Genomic DNA, 21,553 nt, shown 5'->3' with positions numbered 1-21,553 from the left:
TTGACACTAAAGAGGGCTGACTGGCACTTTCTATTCAAGGTTTTAATAGATTTACATGATAAATTTGTTCCTCCTTCCTTTTACCCTCCTGTCTTACTCTATAGTTTACAGATCCCACCACCCCAATGATCTCATAAGGGCCTCACCATTGAGTATACAATTTGCTTTCAATACTAGGCACAATTACTAGTACCATGTCTCCCGGTTTAAAAGACCAGTCGACTGTGGTAATGTCATAATTTCGTTTCTGATGCTGTTGAGCTCTGTCCATATGTTTATTCAGCAGTGGCACAATTTGCCTTAATCGGCCATACATTTGGGACACAAACCGAATGATATTGGGAACTTGGTTGCTCTCACCCACCCTTAGTTTCTCCCACCCTTCCTTTAACACATCTAAAAATCCTCTAGGTTGCATCCCATACAGGAGTTTGAAGGGACTGAACCCTGTGGGGGATTGGGGAACCTCATGAACTGCACACATCAAATAAGGCAGGAGTAGATCCCAATCTCACTTTTCTTGTGACACCGCCCTCTTTATCATCTATTTAAAGGTCTGGTTAAAGCATTCCACTAGACGATCCTTTGAGGGTGATAAACTGAGGTGGTAATCCTATCTACTCTTAACAGTTGGCACAAATCATTCATCAATTTAGATAAAAAAGGGGTTCATTGATCTGTCAGAACCTCTTTTGGTATTCCCAGATGGGTATATAGCATAAATAACTCCCAAGCAATAATGCTAGATTTCATGTTACGTATCGGTGTGGCCTCCAGGTACCGGCCCTATCAGATTCATACCAATTATTTCAAAAGGTACAGAAATGACAGGTAGGGGAACCAAGGGTGCCCGATACCCTGGTCGAGGTGCGTCTTCTGACACACTGGACATTCCTGACAATACTTTTTTTACTGCTGCATGAATACCGGGCCAAAAGAATCTTAACTGAATATGCTAGAGAGTTTTCTCCTCCCCCAAATTGACACCCCACAAGTGTGTATGAGCCATCCTAAACACCAACTGCTTGTGTTTCTGGGGAACCAACAATTGGTCTACTCTCTTACCCTGCAATTATGTTATACAATATAACAAATCATTTTTCAATGCAAAGTATGGTACACCTTTTGCTGGTAAAGCCGTGATTACACTACCATTTATCTCTACAACCTTTTCAACTGCATTTATCAAATTCCCATCATACTGTTGGTCTTGAGCAAAGTCCTGCAAAGACAGTTCTAGGTCAATAGGAGCCCACTGTGCCTCGGTCTCACTCCCCTCCTGCTGCTCACTGGCCAATGAGGGTGTTACAGCCACCAAACTTTGGGACACAGTAGATCTTGGCTCTTGGGACACCTCTGATGTGGACGGTCTGCTGTCATCATACCACGTAACTACCTCTTGCAATAATGAAAAGTCCCAACCTAATAGTCTTTATAAACTCTCTTTTGCAAGCCAGATTCCCAGCAATCTATATCAGCTGGCTTCCCTACATTCCCTGGGCTTCCAGCCCCATACACAGGAAATAAGTAGTTGTATATTGTGCACAATTTGCATACACTCATATACATATTATCACTGTGAACAACTGCCATTTTATGGTTGGCCTGCCACACTCACCTACACAGCTGCTAGTAATGCGACTCAGACTCACCACGCCACTGTGCAGTGAGTAGCGTCTTGCAATGCATCTCACTGTCACTGTTGGTGGGTCCAGTCACTGTATCTGGGCTCCTGCTGCATAGTAGTATCCAGCAAAGTCCCTGTTCAGGCACCAAATGTAACAAGAATCATATAGACCGGGTAAAATCCAACAGAAGCTTTATTTCCTCACCACAGGCAGGTATACAGGACAATGCAGTGTTCACAGGCAATAAGTTACGGGCTGGTACACAGAATCTTCCAAACAGCAATACAGTTCTTTTAGTGGACTAACACTAGTCACCCCTGGGCCTATAACCCGGGCAACTATTTCACCATCAAGATCCCTGTGGACATGCACTAACACAGCTTTAAAGAGAGATAACAGGTGCAGCTAATTAGCCTTGCTTGTGGCTTACACCAGAGTCCAGGAAAACCTGGATTGGAGCTCATTACCATGCTATGTTATTTCTGCACAAACCTGCTGCTCCACATTAACCTGCTCCTGAAAGCAGACTGTCCCTTTCACAGCACCAAAAGAAAAAACAAAAATAAGTAGAGCAGTGGAATAGAATGCTACTAACAATATCTCATCAAGTAGAATAACGCATGTTGCCCAGACAATCAAATGGCAGCAATTAGAGATGAGTGGTTTTTGGATCTAAGAGATCCGAACCCACCAGAACTAAGGGAATCCAAGTAGGATCCGAGCGGGCTAGGATGTTCCCGCCGACTCGGATATCTCAAATCGAGGCAAAACCATAAAGATGAAATCTCGCGGCTCGTGAGCTTTCATCTCTATACATAAAGGAGGTGGTGGGCGAAATTTCACTGTGGTTGTGGAGACTGAACAGGGAGGGTGGGTAGTGTAGGGCTGGGGTGAGGTGCTGTGCTGTTCTGTCTGCTGTGTCCTGGGCTGGTGCTGCTGATCCATCCTGAGCTGGTGTTGTGTTGTGTTGTCTGCTGTGTCCATCTGGGCTGTTGCTGCTGATCCATCAGGGCTGGTGCTTTACTGTCTGCTGTGTTCATCTGGGCTGTTGCTGATCCATCTGGGCTAGTGCTGTCTGCTGTGCTGTCTGCTGCATCCATCTGGGCCCAAGTTCTGGACCCATATAAAGTGTATTTTTTTTGTGTAATATATATTTGTCTGTGTGTGTGTTAGGCTCAACCGCACAAAATACAGCAAGTCAGCAATGCAAGCTAGTGCTGCATGACTCCAGTCATCATCAATCTGTGCTCTGGGCCCAAAGTTCTGGAGCAGAAAAAAAAAAAAAGAAAACGTCTTTTTTTTCTAATAATTGTCTGTTCATGTTAGGCTTAGCCACACAAGATCTATCAAGTCGCCAATGCAAGCTAGTGCTGCCCGACTCCAGTTGCCATCAATTGGTGCTCTGAGCCCAGGTTCTGGAGCTGAAAAAAAATAAAAATAAAGTGTATTTTCTTTATCTTTGTCTGTGTGTGTGTTTGTGCGTGTTAGGCTTAACCACACAAGATCCAGCCAGCAACTCAAGTTGCACCTAGCGCTGTCCGACTCCAGTCATCATCAATCGGTGCTCTGGGCCCAAGTTCTGGAGCTGAAAAAATATAAAAAGACATTTTTTTTGTCTAATATTTGTCTGTGTGCGCTTGACTGCACGTGTGTGAATTTTGTAACCGCACCTTGGCTACACTATTGGTGCTTGTAACACTGCTTCAAGACCACAGAAAATATGGAGGGCTGTCACATGACAGGAGGGCCAGTTCAAGAACCACATGTTGTAGCTGTCGCCAGCAGTGCAAGGCCGTCAACTTCCTCATCTTCTATGAAGGCCCATGCCCCAGGGCTTAAGTCATGCCATCAATATGGTAAAGCAAGTTCAGACACTGCCAGCTTAAGTCAGATCATTCCTGTCATCAGAGTTTTGCAAAAACAGCTAGTGAAACTAAAGGAGGAGATTAAACGGAACGATTGTGCAAAGTATGTTGGAAGGTGGATCAAGCCCTTGATTCACTTCACCAGGATCCAAGAGTCATCAATCTATTGAAATCTGAAAAAATATATTTTGGCGACCATTCTGGATCTTAGGTTTATGTCCTACCTTGTGAGTTTTTTTCCAACAGACCAAAATCTAACAAGAGATGTTGGTAAATAAAATTGTCAGCTGCAGCCGCATATGAAATGCCATCATCTCCTCCTTCAGTTTCTGCAGTTGCCAAGAAAAGTCTCAATTTTCCTTACAGAATGCCTGCTGGTCATGCAGATCGTTCACCAAAAAATGACATCTGGTCGGGCCTGAGAGAACCGCCTACTAGTGACATGTTTTCTACAATGACTATGTGTGATACAGTCTCCATTCACAGAATGGTGGAGGACTATTTCAGAGGTAACATCCTAATAGGCATGTCAGACAGTCCCTTTCAATACTGGCAGAAAAAAGAGGCAATTTGGAGTCCCATACACAAACTGGCTTTGCATTACTTAAGTTTCCCACACTCCAGTGTGTACTCCGAACGTTTTCAGTGCAGCTGGCAACCTTGTCAGTGATCGGTGTAGGAGGCTACTTCCTCAAAATGTGGAAAAGATGATGTTCATTAACATGAATTACAAATTCCACGAGAAAGACCTCTACCATCAATTACATTCCAGCGGGGACAAATTAATATTGTGTGAAGAAGAGGATGTACACACTGATGGGGATGATGAGGACGAGGACGACAACTAGTAATGTAAAGCCAGTTTATGTATTGGATAATTTTCATTTCCATGTCCATATCACATTGGCAGCTTGTTTTATGGGGGTCCAAACAAACCAATAATTTCAGCCACAATTGGCAGTCCTTGTCACTGAAATGATTGGTTTGTTAAACTTTCCTGTTTCGTAAACATCATATATGGGTGGGTGGGAGGGCCCAAGGACTATTCCATCTTGTACCTTTTTCTGTTCCATTATGTGCTGGTCGGGGCATTGCTGCCCGACATTTTAAATTAATGTTATGGTTGGTTTAGGAACCAATGATTTGTTTTTAGAGGGCTCTATTTATTAACATTATTTTTACTAAAATAAGTGAAAAAGGGTGTTTTCACACCCTTTTCACATTATTTTAGTTTCACCTGTAGTTATTACAGGGCAATTGGAGTAGAATTAGTAAAATTGTACTCCAACCCCTAGTATCACTTATTTTTAGTAAAGCAGATCGCATTTCCCATAATTGTAATGGGAAATGTGATCCGACCATAGTTACTAAAAATAAATTGTAAAAAAATACCGGGGGAAGCCCTGTGATAATAACGCCACCTGGAGGTGGCGTTATCCAGATTCTCACCCGGTTACAGGGCTCCCACTCTGCTCTAATGGGGAGAGCAGAGGCGGGAGCCGGGACCAGTAATCTGCTATGTGGTCTAAACAGACCGTAAGCTGATTACTGTAAAAAAAAAAAAAAATTGAAACATTTATTTTTTACTTACCTGAATCCAGGGACCGGTGATCGTGCCTCCGGTGATGGCTCCTCTCCGGTCAGCTGGTCTCCCATAGTGCCCTGCTGCCTGGTCATCAGGTGATCGGGTCCCAGTGCAGTATGGGAGATCACCTGATCGGGAAGCCCGGAGAAGATCACCGGAGGCCAGGAGGATGCAGGTAAGTGTAATGAAGGGAGGGGGGGTCGTGGGGGTCCGTGATCGCGGGGGGCGCATGCACGGGCCCATAGGGTTAGCGCACATCTCTGAATTAGACCAAATATACTGTATACTGTTGCATCATTAACTTATTTATAAATCTCTGATTTGTAGCCAACCAAGTCTTGAGTGACTATTGCCCCTACTTTATATGCAGAGCAGAAAATATTGAATCATTTTGCAAGACCATCGCTACTCTGTTGTTAATTTGGAGTGCAATGATGGTTATAGGGAGATAGATGCAGTAACTTTGTGTTCCAAAATACGCATGCAGTTAGAGTTTTAATTGTGGGATTGCTTGCTTTAGGATTAAATTTTGAAAGTGGCTGTAATCTCTTAAATTGCCGTTGCACTGTGCTCTCAATAGGTACCTTAGTACTGGATGATCTATAGAAAACTCTTCACATTTCAGTTGTCTGTTGAGTTTATATAAGTCAATTTTCCTTTGTATGGATCAAATCTTACTGATGGTACAAAGGAGAGTCTTTTGATAACACTCAGAAACAGTTAGTTCATTGGATGATAAATTGTATATATTATTCTCCTTGGAAAAGTTTTTTTTTTTTTAACCACAAGCTCTTACTATTTCTCTGGTCTACCCACCTCTTGTAAATTATTTTTGCCTGGTGTTTATGGCTCTTGTGTTTATCCCCAAAGGGTGATTAGGAATGCCAGATGAGTTACCCTGTTCTTTTACCCTCATAGGTGGAAGAATTGTTGTCATTTGAGGATTCAGTGTCTAATTGATTTCTGTACTGCATGCAAAAAATGGGCATTTAAATGATCTAGGTTGGATATGTTATAGCCATTTGTAGTTAATGTGGTGCAGTGGCGGAACTCCCGGAGACAATGGAGTCATTTGCCGCCGGGCTCCTGCCTTTAAAGGGGCACATGGCTCCATTGTCCCCCGGGCCATTCCGGGCACTGCTATGGAGATGGAGCACCACTGATCGGCGCTCCTCCTCCAGAGGCGTCAATACGGGGGATGCGGTCGCACCCCCTGTTTGCCGGGCACCCGCTGAGTGTGTTACCAGCAGGTGCCCTGCTCCTTCTTTCCCCCGGAACAGAGCTCACTCCTGAGCTCCGCTTCCATGTCCTGCAATGCACTATGGGAGTGACATCATGACGTCACTCTCATAGTTCCGAGGAGTGGACGCCGGGGACGGAAGGCAGCAGCACTGGAGCGAGGTTTCAGGTAGGTATTGTTTTTTGGGTTTTTTTTTGTATGTGTGTGCGCTCACCAGGGGGGGGCTCACTAAAGGGGGCATTATTGATGGCTCACTACAGGGAACATTACTGGGGGCTCACTACATGGGGCATTACTGGGGGCTCACTACAGGGGGCATTACTGCAAGCTTGCTACAGGGGGCAATACTGGGGGCTTACTACAGGGGGCATTATGGGGGTGAACTACAGGGCGCATTACTGGGGGCTCTCTACAGGGGGCATTACCGTGGGCTTACTTCAGGGGGCATTACGGGGGCTTACTACAGGGGGCATTACTGTGGGCTTTCTACAGGGGGCATTACTGGGGGCACTACAGGGAGTTTTCTACATGGGGCTTACTACTGGGAGCACTACAGGGGGCTTACTACTGGGGGCACTACAGGGGCCCTTACTACTGGGGCACTGCAAAGGGGGACGATTACTTGGGGGCACTACATAGATGGCACTGCACAGGGGGACCACTACTGGAGGAACTGCATAGGGTGGCGGCAGCTGGGGCTGGCATAGGTGCTGGGGGGTGGTACATTTTAATTTGGGGGGGCACCAACATTTATCTTACCTCCGGGCACCTGGGATGAAGTTACGCCACTCATGTGGTGGTTATAGTCTACTTTCACCAATTTTTATTTTTTAAATTTGATCACGTCTTGTTTGTACAGTATATTGAAATCTGATTTTGCAATTTCCCCAACATGTCTGTATTTTCATCATCCATCAAACTTGGCATGTATAATGTTTAAAATATAGCCAGTTTGACTTTTATGGCATTTATCTCTTTACTGGATTGCTTTATATCCAATAAATATAAGTCAAATGAACATGTATTGCTATCCAGCATTTTCAAAAGTCAGGGTAATAGTGTCCTATAGTAGTACAATTCCGGACCTGTTTTTTTCTTAAGCGATACACCTGTATAGCAGAAATCTACTTCCTTTTCCTTAGGGATGTGCGCCAACCCCCATGTTTTGGTTTTGGTTTTGGTTTTGGATATGGATCTTCTTCGAGGTTTTGGATCTGGATTTGGTTTTGCAAAACCGCCCTTGCGTGTTTTGGTTTTGGATCTGTATTTTCTTCAGAAATTGATAAAAACATCTGAAATCACATAATTTGGGCCTACAGTATGATTAACCTCAATAACATTAATTTCCAGTCATTTTCAGTCAATTTTAACCACTTCGCAGCACTCAATATTGTTCACCAACTTAGGCCAAAGGCTGACTAAACTAAGCAACCAACATAGTAGATTAATACTGAAGGCATAAAAACTATGAAAGAACACATATGGAATTATGTTGTAAACAAAAAAGTTTTAAACAAATCAAAATATGTTTTATATTTTAGATTCCTCAAAGTAGCCCCCTTTTGCATTGATGACAGCTTTGCACACTCTTGGCATTCTCTCAATCAGCTTCATGAGATAGTGTCCTGGAATGGTTTTGACTTAACAGGTGTGTCTTGTCAAGAGTCAATCTGTGGAATTATTTGCCTTCTTAATGTGTTTGAGACCATCAGTTGTGTTGTGCAGAGGTAGGGTTAGTACACAGTGGACACCACTATTTGTCTACTGTTGTAATCCATATTATGGCACCAACCACTCAACTCTGTAAAGAGAAACAACAGTCCATCATTACTTTAAGACATGTAGGTCAGTCGATACGGAAAATTTCAAGAACTTTGAATGTATCCATCAAACGCTATGATGAAACTGGCTCTCATGAGGACCGTCCCAGGAAAGGAGGACCAAGAGTTACCTCTGCTGCAGAGGATAAGTTCATTAGAGTTACCAGCCTCAGAAACCGCTACTTAACAGCACCTCAGATTAGAGACCACATAAAGTCTTCACAGAGTTCAAGTAGCAGACAAATCTCAACATCAACTGTTCAGAGGAGACTGTGTGAATCAGGCCTACATGGTCGTATTGCTGTGAAGAAACCACTGCTGAGGATGAACAACAAGAAGAAGAGAATTGTTTGGGCCAAGAAACACAAGGAATGGACATTAGACCAGTGGAAATCTGTACTTGGTCTAATGAGTCCAAATTTGAGATATTTGGTTCCAACCTCCATGTCATTGTGAGATGCAGAGAAGGTGAGCGGATGGTTTCTGCATGTGTGGTTTCCACTGTGAAGCATGGAGGAGGAGGTATGATGGTTTGGGGGTGCTTTGCTGGTGACACTGATGGTGATTTATTCAAAATTCAAGGCACACTTCACCAGCATGGCTACCACAGCATTCTGTAGCGCCATGCCATCCCATCTGGTTTGCGCTTACTGGGAACATCATTTGTTTTTCAACAAGACAATGACCCCAAACACACCTCCAGGCTATGTAAGGGCTACTTGACCAAGAAGGAAAGTGATGGAGTGCTGCGTCAGATGACATGGCCTCCACAATCACCCGACCTAAACCCAATTGAGCTGGTTTGGGATGAGTTGGATTGCAGAGTGAAGGAAAAGCAGCCAACAAGTTCTCAGCAGCTCTGGGAACTCCTTCAAGACTGTTGGAAAACCATTCCAGGAGACTACCTCATGAAGCTGATTGAGAGAATGCCAAGAGTGTGCAAAGCTGTCATCCAAACAAAAGGGGGTTACTTTGAGGAATCTAAAATATAAAACATATTTTGATTTGTTTAACACTTTTGTTTACAACATAATTCCATATGTGTTCTTTCATAGTTTTGATATCTTAGGTATTAATGTACTATGTTGAAAATAATTTAAATAAACAAAAACCATTGAATGAGAAGGTGTGTCCAAACTTTTGACTGGTACTGTATGTGTATCCCCAATTCGTTCTCCTCTTAAAATGGCTCTCTTTGTATAGAATAGATGTTTTCAAAGTGCATAGTCCAGACTTTCAATCTGTAGAGAGGGTGTTCTTGAAAAAGGTCAAAAAAGATGTCCCAATATTAGTGTGCTAGGATAGTCTATTCACATTGTCCATAACATATACTATATGCATGAAGATCACAATGAAGGCTGTAGGGTGGGTGTTTTTATACAGTGAGTGATAGAATCCAGACTGGATACAGTGCAGGATACAGTGTGGGATACAGTGTGGGTAGGATACAGTGCAGGCTGGATACAGTGCAGTATACAATGTGGATTGTATGCAATGCAGGCTGGATACAGTGCGGGATACAGTGTGGGTTGGATGGAGTGCAGGCTGGATACAGTGCAGGATACAGTGTGGGATACAGTGTGGGTTGGATACATTGCAGGCTGGATACAGTGAAGGATACAGTGTGGGTTGGATGCAGTGCAGGTAGGATACAGTGTGGGTTGGATACAGTGCAGACTGGATACATTGCAGTATACAGTGTGGGTTGGATGCAGTGCAGACTGGATACAGTGCAGGATACAGCGTGGGATACAATGTGGGTTGGATACAGTGCAGGCTGGATACAGTGCAGTATACAATGTGGGTTGGATGCAATGCAGGCTGGATACAGTTTGGGATACAGTGTGGGTTGGATACATTGCAGGCTGGATACAGTGCAGGATACAGTGTGGGTTGGATGCAGTGCAGGTTGGATACAATGTGGCATACAGTGCGGGTCTGATATAGTGTGGGATACAGTGTGGGTTAGATACAGTGCAGGTCAGATACAGTGTTGTCTTGATACAGTGTGGGATACAGTGTGGGTTGGATACAGTGCAGGTCAGATACATTGCAGGAAACAGTGTGGGTTGGATACAGTGCAGGCCAAATACAGTGCAGTATAACCTGTGGGTTGGATGCAGTGCAGGTCAGATACAATGTGGGATAGAGTGCGGGACTGATATAGTGTGGGATACAGTGTGGGTTGGATACAGTGCAGGTCAGATACATTGCAGGAAACAGTGTGGGTTGGATACAGTGCAGGTCAGATACAGCGCGGTATACAGTGTGGGTCAGATACAGAGCGGTTTACAGTGCCGGTCGGATACACCGTGGTTTGGATATACCAATAGTGCACTGACTGTGACAGCAGAGCGGGTATGCTGGCAGTGTTCTCAATGCAAGAATGCCAGTAGCATCCTCAGTGCGCAGGTGCTAGTGGTATCGTCAGTTTGGGGGTGTCGGTGGTGTCCTCAGTGTGGGAGTGCTGGCAGTGTTGGCAGTGCAGGGGAGACTGACGGTGTCTTCAGTATGGGGGAGGCAGTATCCTGACTGCAGGATGCCTGCGGTGTCAGCAGAGTGGGGGTGCCAGCGGTTTCCTTAGTGTGGGAGTGCTGGCAGTGCAGGGGTCCCAGTGGTGTCCTTAGTGCTGGGGTGCTGGCAGTGTCAGCAGTATGGGGTGCTGATGGTGTCCTCAGTACAATAAATATAGTTTTTTGTCCACATATTTGTGAATCTGCACTGCAGGTGGTATGTCTGCACTCTGCAGGGTTGCTTTGTTGTCCATGAGGAACGGGTGCTGTCTGTGTTGTTCATCAAAGGGCTGCTGCCTCATTCAGGGGTGCTCTTCCCCAGTGTAAAAAAATAAAAGTGAAATAAAATTAATATTATCAATACACAAAAAAAAAAAGAAATTGCAAATACATTTAATGCAAAAATTAGTTGTGTATATCGGTCACATACATACATACATATTTACATGGTACATACAGTGCGTAAATCAGGCTGAGGTAACCTGAAGCATGCCACCTGTTGTTGACAAATTACTCCCAGTGGGCCCAGCAAACATCACATCTGCTTCCCTCTAATGTAAACAGCAAGTCTTGGTCCTATTATCCCTAACAACCGCCCTGAGTACATGTATGTTTACAGTATGTTCTAGCAGCACCTCCACAAGCAAGGCTACCTCATTTCTATTAGATGTATACAAATTAAAAAACCTCCTCCAGATCAAAGATGTCTTTTAGGAACTGAATAACTTGATCCTAGATTGAGCTTCCCTCATATTTTTTTTTTAAAGTATCAAAACATAAATAAAAGTAAAATAAATTAAAAATAAATACATTAAAAACTAATAAATCCTTCCATCCTTTCCCTGTCTTCAGTCCATAAACATATTCCAATTCCATTGGGCCTCTTACCTAGTTAAGGAAAACATTCTTGGTTTTTAAACTTCCTAGGGGTTGTATAGTTTATTAAACTGCGATCCTGTCTACCACTGCAGTGCCACTCTGTGTCATGTTGGAAGCTGAACTGCCACATGTAAGTGCCACCCACTGCTGTCGCTTAACTTAGTCAGCCAGCTAGCTGGATCCAACCTTTTGGCCCTAAACTAGATGAAATCAATATTGTGAGCTGTGAGGTGGTCAAAATTGACTGGAAATGACTGGAAATAAATGTTATTGAGGTTAGTAATACTGTAGGATTAAAAACAGCCCCACATTATGTGATTATAGCTGTTTTTATGATTTTTAAAGAAAAAAATACAGTTCAAAACCAAAACACGCAAGGGGCATGTCATACTGAGTGCTCTTCACTCTCTCTCTCTATATATATATTATGCATAGGCTATATATTATGAGTTATGCAGAGACCCCCGTGTTTTGGTTTGAAATCTCAAACCATTTTCATGTTTTGGCTTTGATTTTGATTTTGCCCAAAAATCCTTGTGTATTTTGGTTTCGGTATTGGTTTTGTATTTTATTAAAAATGGTCAAAAACAGGTAATGCCATGTAATTTGTAGTATTTTTTTTAGTTCCTAGAAGTTGCATACAAATCTGTGCATGCACAGAATCTGTACTTCATATGTGCAGATCTCCTTCTGCAAAAAATGCTGGGAGTGCCTGGGCGCCACAGCCTGATTGGCAGGCTGCGGCTGTTTGTGGGCGGAATGGTGGCAGCATCAGACAGCTTACCAAAAAATGGGGGGAGAAGGATGTTGGTCCCATGTTTTGTGCATGCTCAAGTCAGTGTCAATGTCCTTGTATACAGCTTCATTGGCTTCAGTTACGTGAAAACAGTTGCCATCCTGAGTAACCTGTAGTTTACAAATGCAGAGTGATCCTACGTTGTGTCTTTGGACGCAGCTGTTGACCACATACGGTAAACCAACGAAATGCGTCTTTTCACACAAGATGCTTCCAGCGGCATTACCATATTATTGCACAATAGCATATTATTGCTGCTGCGTACAAAGGGCCTGATTCAGCAGCAATCGCAGCTGCGATTTTGCACAGAATGCAGCTGTGAAAATATGCTAAATGCTAATGCCTGACAAAGCACAGCCGGCATAAAGGCACTCACTGCTTCCTTCTCACATGTGTACAACGTCGCTTACCTGTGTTACCCTTAGTACCATGGACTCACAATGGTCAGTCATGCAGTATTTACACCAGGTCTGACCTGCCACAGACACTGCAAGTCTCTTTGTATGCAGTGGGCTCTTAAGCTGTGTATGCAATCGCAGTGACTAATTTATGCACACCCAAGCAACGGTGTTCAAATGGATAGGCATGCATGCGTTTTTCCGACCACTCCCCCATCAACCCCCCCCAAATTCTCACAGCCTGTCACACACTTTGATATGGATTCCTCTGTGCATGCATAATCACTACTGAATTAGGCCCAAAGTTCCAGTGACTGTGCACTAACAAACATCTTTGAATCAGGTCCCAAATCATAATTTTTTCCTAGATTCCTTTTGATTAAATACATTTGTTTCCCCTCTTGTGTCATTTGAGTTTTTGGTTAAATTATTATTCGAGTGGGTCACTGACCGCTTTACTTATTATCTAAATATAAGCTGTTGAGTTAGTAATTGTAACTTCCAGTAAACGGTTAGGTTTAGGCACCAGGAGGGAGGATTAGGGTTAGGCACCAAGGGGAGGGTTAGGGTGAAAATGAAGGATAAAAAAACAAAAAAAAGTGTCAACCATTTTTGTGTCATCCATTTCTGTGTCAACCTTTTTACCTTGTCGACCTTTTGTACCTGTCGACCTTTTCTGTGTCGACTTTGTGTCCTTGTCGACCTTTTGTCACAGACGACCTATTGCCTGTCTAACATATGATGTTTATTTAGACATTGTTTATCTTATATACCAAACCCGTTCTCACACATCACCATTTACTCCTCTTTATGCTCCTTATTGCCTAGGCTCAGTAATACTATCTTCTATATTGTTGGTAAAGTCTGCCATCTATCCCTCAAAGAACACTTATTAATAATACATGGAATCTTCCTGTAATGATATAACTCATAGCCATAAATATTTTACTTACTCCAGTGGTGTACGGTGAGGTAAATGGCTGGGGAGGCACTGGCTAGTATCAGAGCCAGATTTACAGATACATATATGAAGCCGAGGGTTTATGTGGGCATTATACAAAGGTGCAGCAGTATAAGTGCTAGAAATTTGGTGAGTTTTGAACAAGGATGTGCGGAACAGGTAGACAGGGGAGGCAGTGCCTCATTTGTCATACACTTTTTATGCCAGAGTTTTGACTATAAAAATTATTAGAATAATACAAAATTTTCTTATTTTTATAGTCAAAACTCTGGAGTATACTGAAGTATGGCAGGAAAGGCTTTGCCTCACCTGACTGTACATCACTGACTTACTCTAGACAGAACTAGCTATGTTCACATCATATACTAATTCTTTATATTATGTTTCTAATTGCATACTTAGGATCAGGTACTTGGTTGTCAATAGTTACAGTAAATAATGGTGTGTGCTGTATATTGCTATGGGTTTTGTAGTATTCCTAAGCTCATGTTAAAATCAATTGAATATTTTTGCTACATAAGGGAGCATTTTTGCCAATTGATTACACTTATCAGTAAAGTGTATACAACTGGAAATAAATGTGTATATTTGCTCGTATGCTGTTATGTGCTTCTTGAAGTGCTTCCACCTCCTGCTTTGTTTGTTACTCATCATTATCAGGTAGCACAGCTTATACTGGTGCAAATGATATGCTTGCACCAGTTATGGTTATGTCCAGCTCAGCAGAGCACACTGGGCCTGATTCAGACCCGGATGCTATTTGCGCTCGCTAGTTCAGAAAAAGGGTCCGGCTATTTAAATTGAGCGCTCGCTCTTTGCGGTCAGTTGACGCCTCTATGTCTAAGCGAGCGAACGAAACATGCGCTCGCTATTTTGTAAAGACGCCCCCTGGCCGCTCGCATCATACGTCATCTCCGCTATTTATTTGATTAATCGAGTACATCGAAAGGCGTATGAACTGCTCGCAGTGCTTGTGGTAGGATTTTCCTACCTCAATCATGCGAACAGTTCAGGCTAAGAAACAATCAAGTGATGTGGTCGATGACGCTGCTTTGTTAATTATGCAGACCCTTAAAACGCCCGTTTTGACCATTTGGCACACCTGCGTTCGGATCACCACTCCCCGTTTTCAAGCACCTTCCCCTGTTACCACCCACAAACGCCTCATCCTGTCACTCAAATTAGCAGGCACTCGCTATTTTACGAGCGCTCGATTTCCGACCGCAATGACTGGTTGGCGCATGCGCATTACGACCCATACGCATGCGCAGATGTGCGAACATCACTCGGAGCAAATGAGCGGCCGCTTACGAGCGGCTCTGAATCAGGCCCACAGTACCATTGCCATGCCTTTATTGATATTTGCTTACATGGGAATGCCAGTTATGCCTCCACAAGTACATATGCAATTAAAATATATATGACTCTTTAGTGCCCTTACTTGCATACACTCCGTTCTGGAGTACACATAAGGGTAAATGTAATAGGTTGTGAATTTGTTAGAATTTAGTACTAAACTCGCATTTTTTACTCACTCGCAAATGTAATAGGGTGCGACTATAGTAAAGCTTGCATTTTTAGGGCTTTACTGTATAATAGTGTTTCACTCGCACATATTACTGCCTGAGAAATCACAAAAACAATAGACCAGCTTCAGGATTGCGAGTTTATCCTGAGCAGATCTGAGTAACACAGAAACATGCATATATCCATGAGATACGTTCATGTTTCTGTGTGTATATATAAAAATACTTTTAAAAATAAAAAAAGACACGCACCCCCTCCCCAGAAGCATAACCAGCACCGGGCTATATAAAGCCTGTCCTGTTTCTAAAAATACAGGGGCCAAAATGTGTAGGGGGCCCCGGTATATTGGCCGGGTAAAGCGGTGTAAGGGATTACCTAGCTGTGGTATCACCCCCCCCCCCCCCCCGCTGGAAAGAGTCTGGTGCTGGTTATGGAAATTACAGGGGATCCCTACTCGTTTCGTCCCCTGTTTTTCCACAACCAGGACCGGCTCAGAAACGAATCGGTATGTAATACCGCCAGCCGCATGGCCGGCAGCGTCAGTCCGACAGGGAAAGAGATCCCGGGAGTGGAAGCCTGATAGCACTGGAAATCCTGATCGTCCCCAGGTAAGTACTAACTAACCTAACCTACCCCCCTAACCCTAACCTCCCCCCCAAGTACCTAACCCTAATCCCCCCTCAAAGTGCCTAAACCTAACACCCCCCTTCCCTGCTGCCTAGACCTATGTCCTCCGGGGGGTGCCTAACCCTAACCCCCCTTCCCCTAGCCTAACCCTCCCGGGGGTGTGCCTAGCCCTAAGTCCCCCCCCGGGTGCCCTAAACCTAACCCTCCCCCCCGAGGCTGTCCGCTCGTGGCGCCCGGCATCCCTTCGATCGGGATGCTGGGTGCCGGTCTCCCGGCATAGGGGTAATGACAGGCGTCTAGATTTTAGACGCCCGTCATTTAACCCTAGCCGGGATTGAGGAGTCGGGAAGCCAGCGGTCGGTATTGCGGCCGTCAGCATACTACACGTATCCCCTCAGAAAAGCCCTGTGCTGGTACTTAATATATGGGGACACCCTTAGCATTTTGGCCCCTATATTTTTAGAACCAGGACAGGTTGTACAGAGCCCAGGGCTGGTTGTGCTTCTGGGGAGGGGCTGCACGTCTTTTTTAAAAAAAATACACAGACAGAAGCCTTCACTGATCTCACTGATCTGTGATGGCTTCTGTATAACTCACAACTTTTAATGCTATTCTTATTAAAAGGTGTGAGGTTTTGTGTCATGTCTCTATGTTTCCAATTTAGAGATAAAGACAATTACATTATTTTCTAGTCTATGTCCCTAAGTACAATGACAACAATTGCAAAAATTGCAGACTAATTTGATTTGACCAAACTTTATTGTTGCATCTGAATTATAAGATTTTTTTCAGTTGATTGGAAACCAAACTGTGCAAAGTCTACTTTCTATAGTAGTCATGATGTTGAACCTACAGTAAATGTCGAAAAAGTTAAGTATTATTCTAAATCTTTATTTAAAGGGTGCTATAAGTGGTCAGCAGCTCCATACAGAGTAGTAACACTGTATAAATAAAAGACCAGTGGAAGTTTGCTGTAAACTCTATTACCTAATAACTGTAGCCAATCACATTTGCAGCCATTGTCATTGATTACTAACATTGATAACCTCATCTTTCCAATAATAAAATCACTGTAAAAGGTAATATCTTTAAATGCTAAATTAAAAATGTGTCAACCGTCAACAATATAAATATCACATACTGTACAGTATTTAGGCTCACAATTATTGTTCTGTTCTATGACACTTGTAACATGCAGTGTGGTACAATGTTCTATATAATCTCTTTTCAATTCTAGGTCTCAGAATCCGGCTTTTCAATTTCTCGCTCAAACTACTAAGCTGTATGTTGTATATAGTCCGTGTCCTTCTGGATGACCCATCTCAAGTCAAAGGATCATGGTAATAAATGTATAGAAATATAATGTAAATAATTATATATCAGTGAGATCCAAGGCCTTGGCTCATAATCACTGTTTCTGATGTCATCCTTTTAGTGTACATTAAGAAAAGTTATATATCATAAGGTACAATGTCATTTATTACATATATTAGTATGAATGGTGGATTGACAAATGTTAGCAGCAAATGAAAGGGATATTGTGAGCAACATAACTATACAGACGCTATCCTAGGATGAACAGAAATAAAGATTAAAAACAAGTCATAACAAGTGAATAACATAACATCCAGAACAGAACACAATGAACTACTGTCCCGCATCCATTTATGGGTTCTTCTTCTTTCTTCTAATCCACTGAGAATGGATTTTAGAGAGAGTGAAGGGATTCCCTGGTGGGTTTCTGTCAGCTCTTGTTGGCTCTATTTTATGCTTCTTAGCAAACCACAGATAGTCAGTGCTGTAGCTCACTGACTGTGAGAACCGTTTTATCCTCACAGCTCTTAACAAATGCTCATCTGTCACTAGCAGCTCTACGTAGCTTCAAAACAGTGAGCCGAGTCACTCAAACATGTGCACTCTATTTGGATGCCTGAATTTCCTTTAACATTGCTAAAGCATCTTATCACAGATCCCACTTTCATCAGATAGGAGCTGAACACGCAGAGAATAATAGCCAGATTGTCCCATCTCCGCCACAGGTTGCCAATGTTGCCCTGAAGATTTGTGCTTTTAAATTTCGGGGTTGGGTATATTTCTTAGACAGCCAAAATTCGGACATTCAAAACATAGACACAATAATGTCAATAGGTACAAAATTTTGACAACCACAATGTCGGCATGGATTATATGTTAACAATCAATATGAAGATAGTCAAAATATTTACAGGTACATAACTTAGATATAGAAATAATTTAGACATTCAATATATAGACAATTTGAAATGTCGACAGGGTTGACATGTCAACGGTTAAAATGTAGACAGTTAAAATGTCATTATTTAAAATGTAAAAGAAATCATAAGGTCAACAACAAAAATGTAGACAAAGTTAAAACTTTGACAGCCATAGGGCAAAATCTACTAAGCAGCGGTATCTAAACCCCTGCAGTTTGGCGGCTGTTTGGTGGCGGTTTTGTTGTTTATAGATTTCCTAAGGCCAAAACCGCTGCAAAACCACTGTCAAAAGACATTTTAGAATAGAATAGACCAGGGCTAGGGCTAGAATTACTAAGTGGTGGTTTTGGTGTCATTTAGAATCCGCCACCAAACTGCCAGGGTTTAGAACCCGCCGCCAAACCACCACCAAACCACTGGGGTTTAGAAATTGGCACTTATAAATTTTGCCCATCATGTCAATAGTCAAAATGTTGACATAGATAAAATTAGAACTATTGGTAACCAGTAAGCAGTGAGTCTGTCATGTCAGACTGATTGCAATTAGCAACTCAGATGATACAAATCTCCATTGTAATGCTATTTGCAATAAAACTGTTGGGTCAGGGCATGTAGTTCTACAGCGGCATACATTAATTGTCATGGTCATAATTGCAGCAGCTGCTACTGCCCTTCATAGTAATGCTAAATAAATGACAAGAACCATAGCTCTAATCCCCTGCTTAGCCGCGCTAAATAAATGACAAACAAAGCATGTGCCTATATTTTGACTGCTGGTTACAGTATGTGCAGTGACCTATATTGTCAATGTCAACACTTTGACTGTCTAAATTTTGATTTGGCTCAAATGTCGACATGCAAATTATTCTTATATTGTCAATGTCAACATTTCGACTGTCTAGTTTTTGAAAAGGATAAAATGTCGACTTATGAAATGTTGACATGCCTATATTTTAAATGCAGGGTAACACACTGTATGTGCAATTAACTATATTGTTACTGGCATCTTCATAGGACTAATGCAAGTGTTGATGGTGCGGCCAATGGTGTGCCAATGACGCATCAGATGATAAATGCAGCATCTGTAATCTCTGCGAGTGGGCATCTCAGTCCTTGCACATTCAGATGCATGCATGTACAGCAGGCAAAGGCTTTCTAGTGGCATTACCATAAAGTCAAAGACATGGCTGTGGAAAAAGGCCATGACTGAACTGACTCAGAGTCAGGCCATATTAGTCCACTTGGTCTATTCTATGTCATAGTTATAATGGCAGAAATAAGTGTGATCAGCATGATACATTATTCACCATGCTAATTATTCCCTCTACATATTACTTTTTATTTTAAGTTTAAATTAATTTTTTTTGGCTAATTGTCCTTCAACCATTTATTGCAGGTCTCATATAATATGGGTAAACAGAAGTTTGCCTCTCTGGGGGCTCCAGGTAATGTACTATTTTATTATTATGCTATATTAAATTGACCTAGCATTGCTGGAGTTTGGAATTCTTTCTAATACAGGTGGCCTGTGATTCTTACCAGGTTGGAAAATACTTTTACACACAACTTTTTATAACTTGCTTTACAGTATTTGTTTTCTTTTAACATTATTATTATTATTATTATTATTATTATTATTATTATATTACATTTAGAAACCATTGTGATTCTTTTTTTTCACAAATTGCAGATTCCTAATAAAAGAATTGAATGACTTTGTCCTGTTCAAATAAATACTTCATGTACAGTATACAGTAGATAGTGATATATTTAAAACTACTTTATATTTCACCCAGTTCAAGCATTACATTATCTATTTGCACTAACATATGTTTCCATTTGCTATAACTGCAATTTGAGCTGGTAAGCAGTCAGTAATACGGACTCCAGTGTATTATTTCATATTTGCCTGATATTGTCTCAGGGCCTTATTCAGAGATGTACGCTGATGCGATCACAGCTGCGATTGCACATGGAACACAGCTGCGAAAATAAGCTAATAGTCGAAAAGATTACCCAAACATAGTGACGCCCACTGCTGCCTTCTCACCTGCATCTGATGTTGCGTGCCTGCAAAATCATCAGTAACATTGACGCAGATCAGACAGCCATGCTGCCATTGTGTCAGGCCTGACCTGTCTCCAATCCTGCAGCTCTCCTTACACGCATAGAGGTCTCATGCTGACAAAGCAATCTCAATGGCTAATTTATGCATGCTCACGGAATGGCGTTTAAATGATCAGAAACATCTGTGTTCACCTAACACCCCCTCCCTGTTATCTCCCCCAAACGCTGACCATATGACATTCACTTTGCAAATAATTCCCATGTGCGTACATAGGGCCTCATTCAGACCCACTCGCAAGTGGCTGTCCGCTCGCAAGTGGGTCGATGGTGTGCACTGCGCATGCGCACGACAGAGGGAGCTCCGTCGTGCGCATGCGCCAGACGCGACGAGCGAAGGACTTTCCTTCGCTCATTGTGTCTGATCAAAGGGGACGTGCTGTCGATGTTGATTGACAGCACGCCCCCTTTGGTGGGCGTGCCGGGGGCGTGCCTGCCAGACGGAGGCGTTCCCAATGGAACGCCTACCGTCAGAAGCCGGCCCCACTGACATCACTAGTGATGTCAGTGGGAGTGATTTTGGCTCTGATAGAGCCAAAATCACTCCAGGGCTTGTGGTCGAAAACCCCGACCACAGGCTTCTGGTCACACTGGCGATGGTCTCGATGGTCAAGACCATCGCGACCATCATCCTGCACGCTCGTATGTGCTGTGGGTGGTGACCCACAGCTATACGAGCGTCCAGGAGGACGCTCCATTTTTATGGAGGACGGCCCTCATTCAGAGCGAGCGCTCTGCTCAGAGCGTCCGGCTCTGAATGAGGGCCATAGTCGCAAAGCACCCGTGATACATGCACAGTGCGACTCACACGCATGCACAATGCCAAACAATCGTAGAACTTACACAGTGCACTTTATTGATGCCTCATTCTATCTTTTTCTCATTACTTTAATCTTTAGGTACAAGTGATATTTTGCTGGCTCGCAGTCATATATCATTTTGAGCAGTGTGTCTGCATCTTTTACTGTATTTACTTTAATAACTTTAATTCTTTTTGAATATGACTTTTTCAGAATCTCTTAGACATTGTAATAACACTTTGTGAACAATATCTTATTCTTAACCAATGTCTCATACTTTTGAATTACAGTAATTTCACAAAACTATCTTTTCTCATATGCTAATCAATTTCTACTCTTAAGGTGTCTTCTTACCTCCACTTTTATCTTTTTAGACTAAAACTAATTGGTTGCTTAATAATTGGAGTCTATAAAAATCAAAATCACTTAAAATAAACCCATTTTGTCTGCCAAATGCAAAATGAAGAGATTACTCTAAAACAATATTCTTTTTATAAAAGGTGTTTATGATTCTGCTTACAGTAGTGTGTGTTAGAGACAGGAGCACAAAGAGGAG

General features: G+C 42.6%; 1 protein-coding gene across 2 annotated transcripts in view; it reads left to right on the top strand.

Moving 5' to 3' along the window:
• LOC148517309 (potassium channel subfamily T member 2) overlaps positions 1-21,553 on the top strand; it is a 1,089,312-nt gene that overhangs the window by 459,795 nt on the left and 607,964 nt on the right. For both annotated transcript variants that reach the window (XM_088478860.1, XM_088478861.1), the window contains 2 exons: positions 17,077-17,179; positions 19,470-19,518. In XM_088478860.1, the coding sequence (XP_088334986.1) occupies positions 17,077-17,179; positions 19,470-19,518 (152 nt within the window). The remainder of the gene's footprint in view (positions 1-17,076; positions 17,180-19,469; positions 19,519-21,553) is intronic.

The sequence above is a fragment of the Taudactylus pleione genome, unplaced genomic scaffold (genome assembly GCF_031769625.1).
Source record: "Taudactylus pleione unplaced genomic scaffold, aTauple2 ptg000223l, whole genome shotgun sequence".
NCBI classification, from domain to species: domain Eukaryota; kingdom Metazoa; phylum Chordata; class Amphibia; order Anura; family Myobatrachidae; genus Taudactylus; species Taudactylus pleione.
This window is presented reverse-complemented; position numbering and strand designations above follow the sequence as displayed.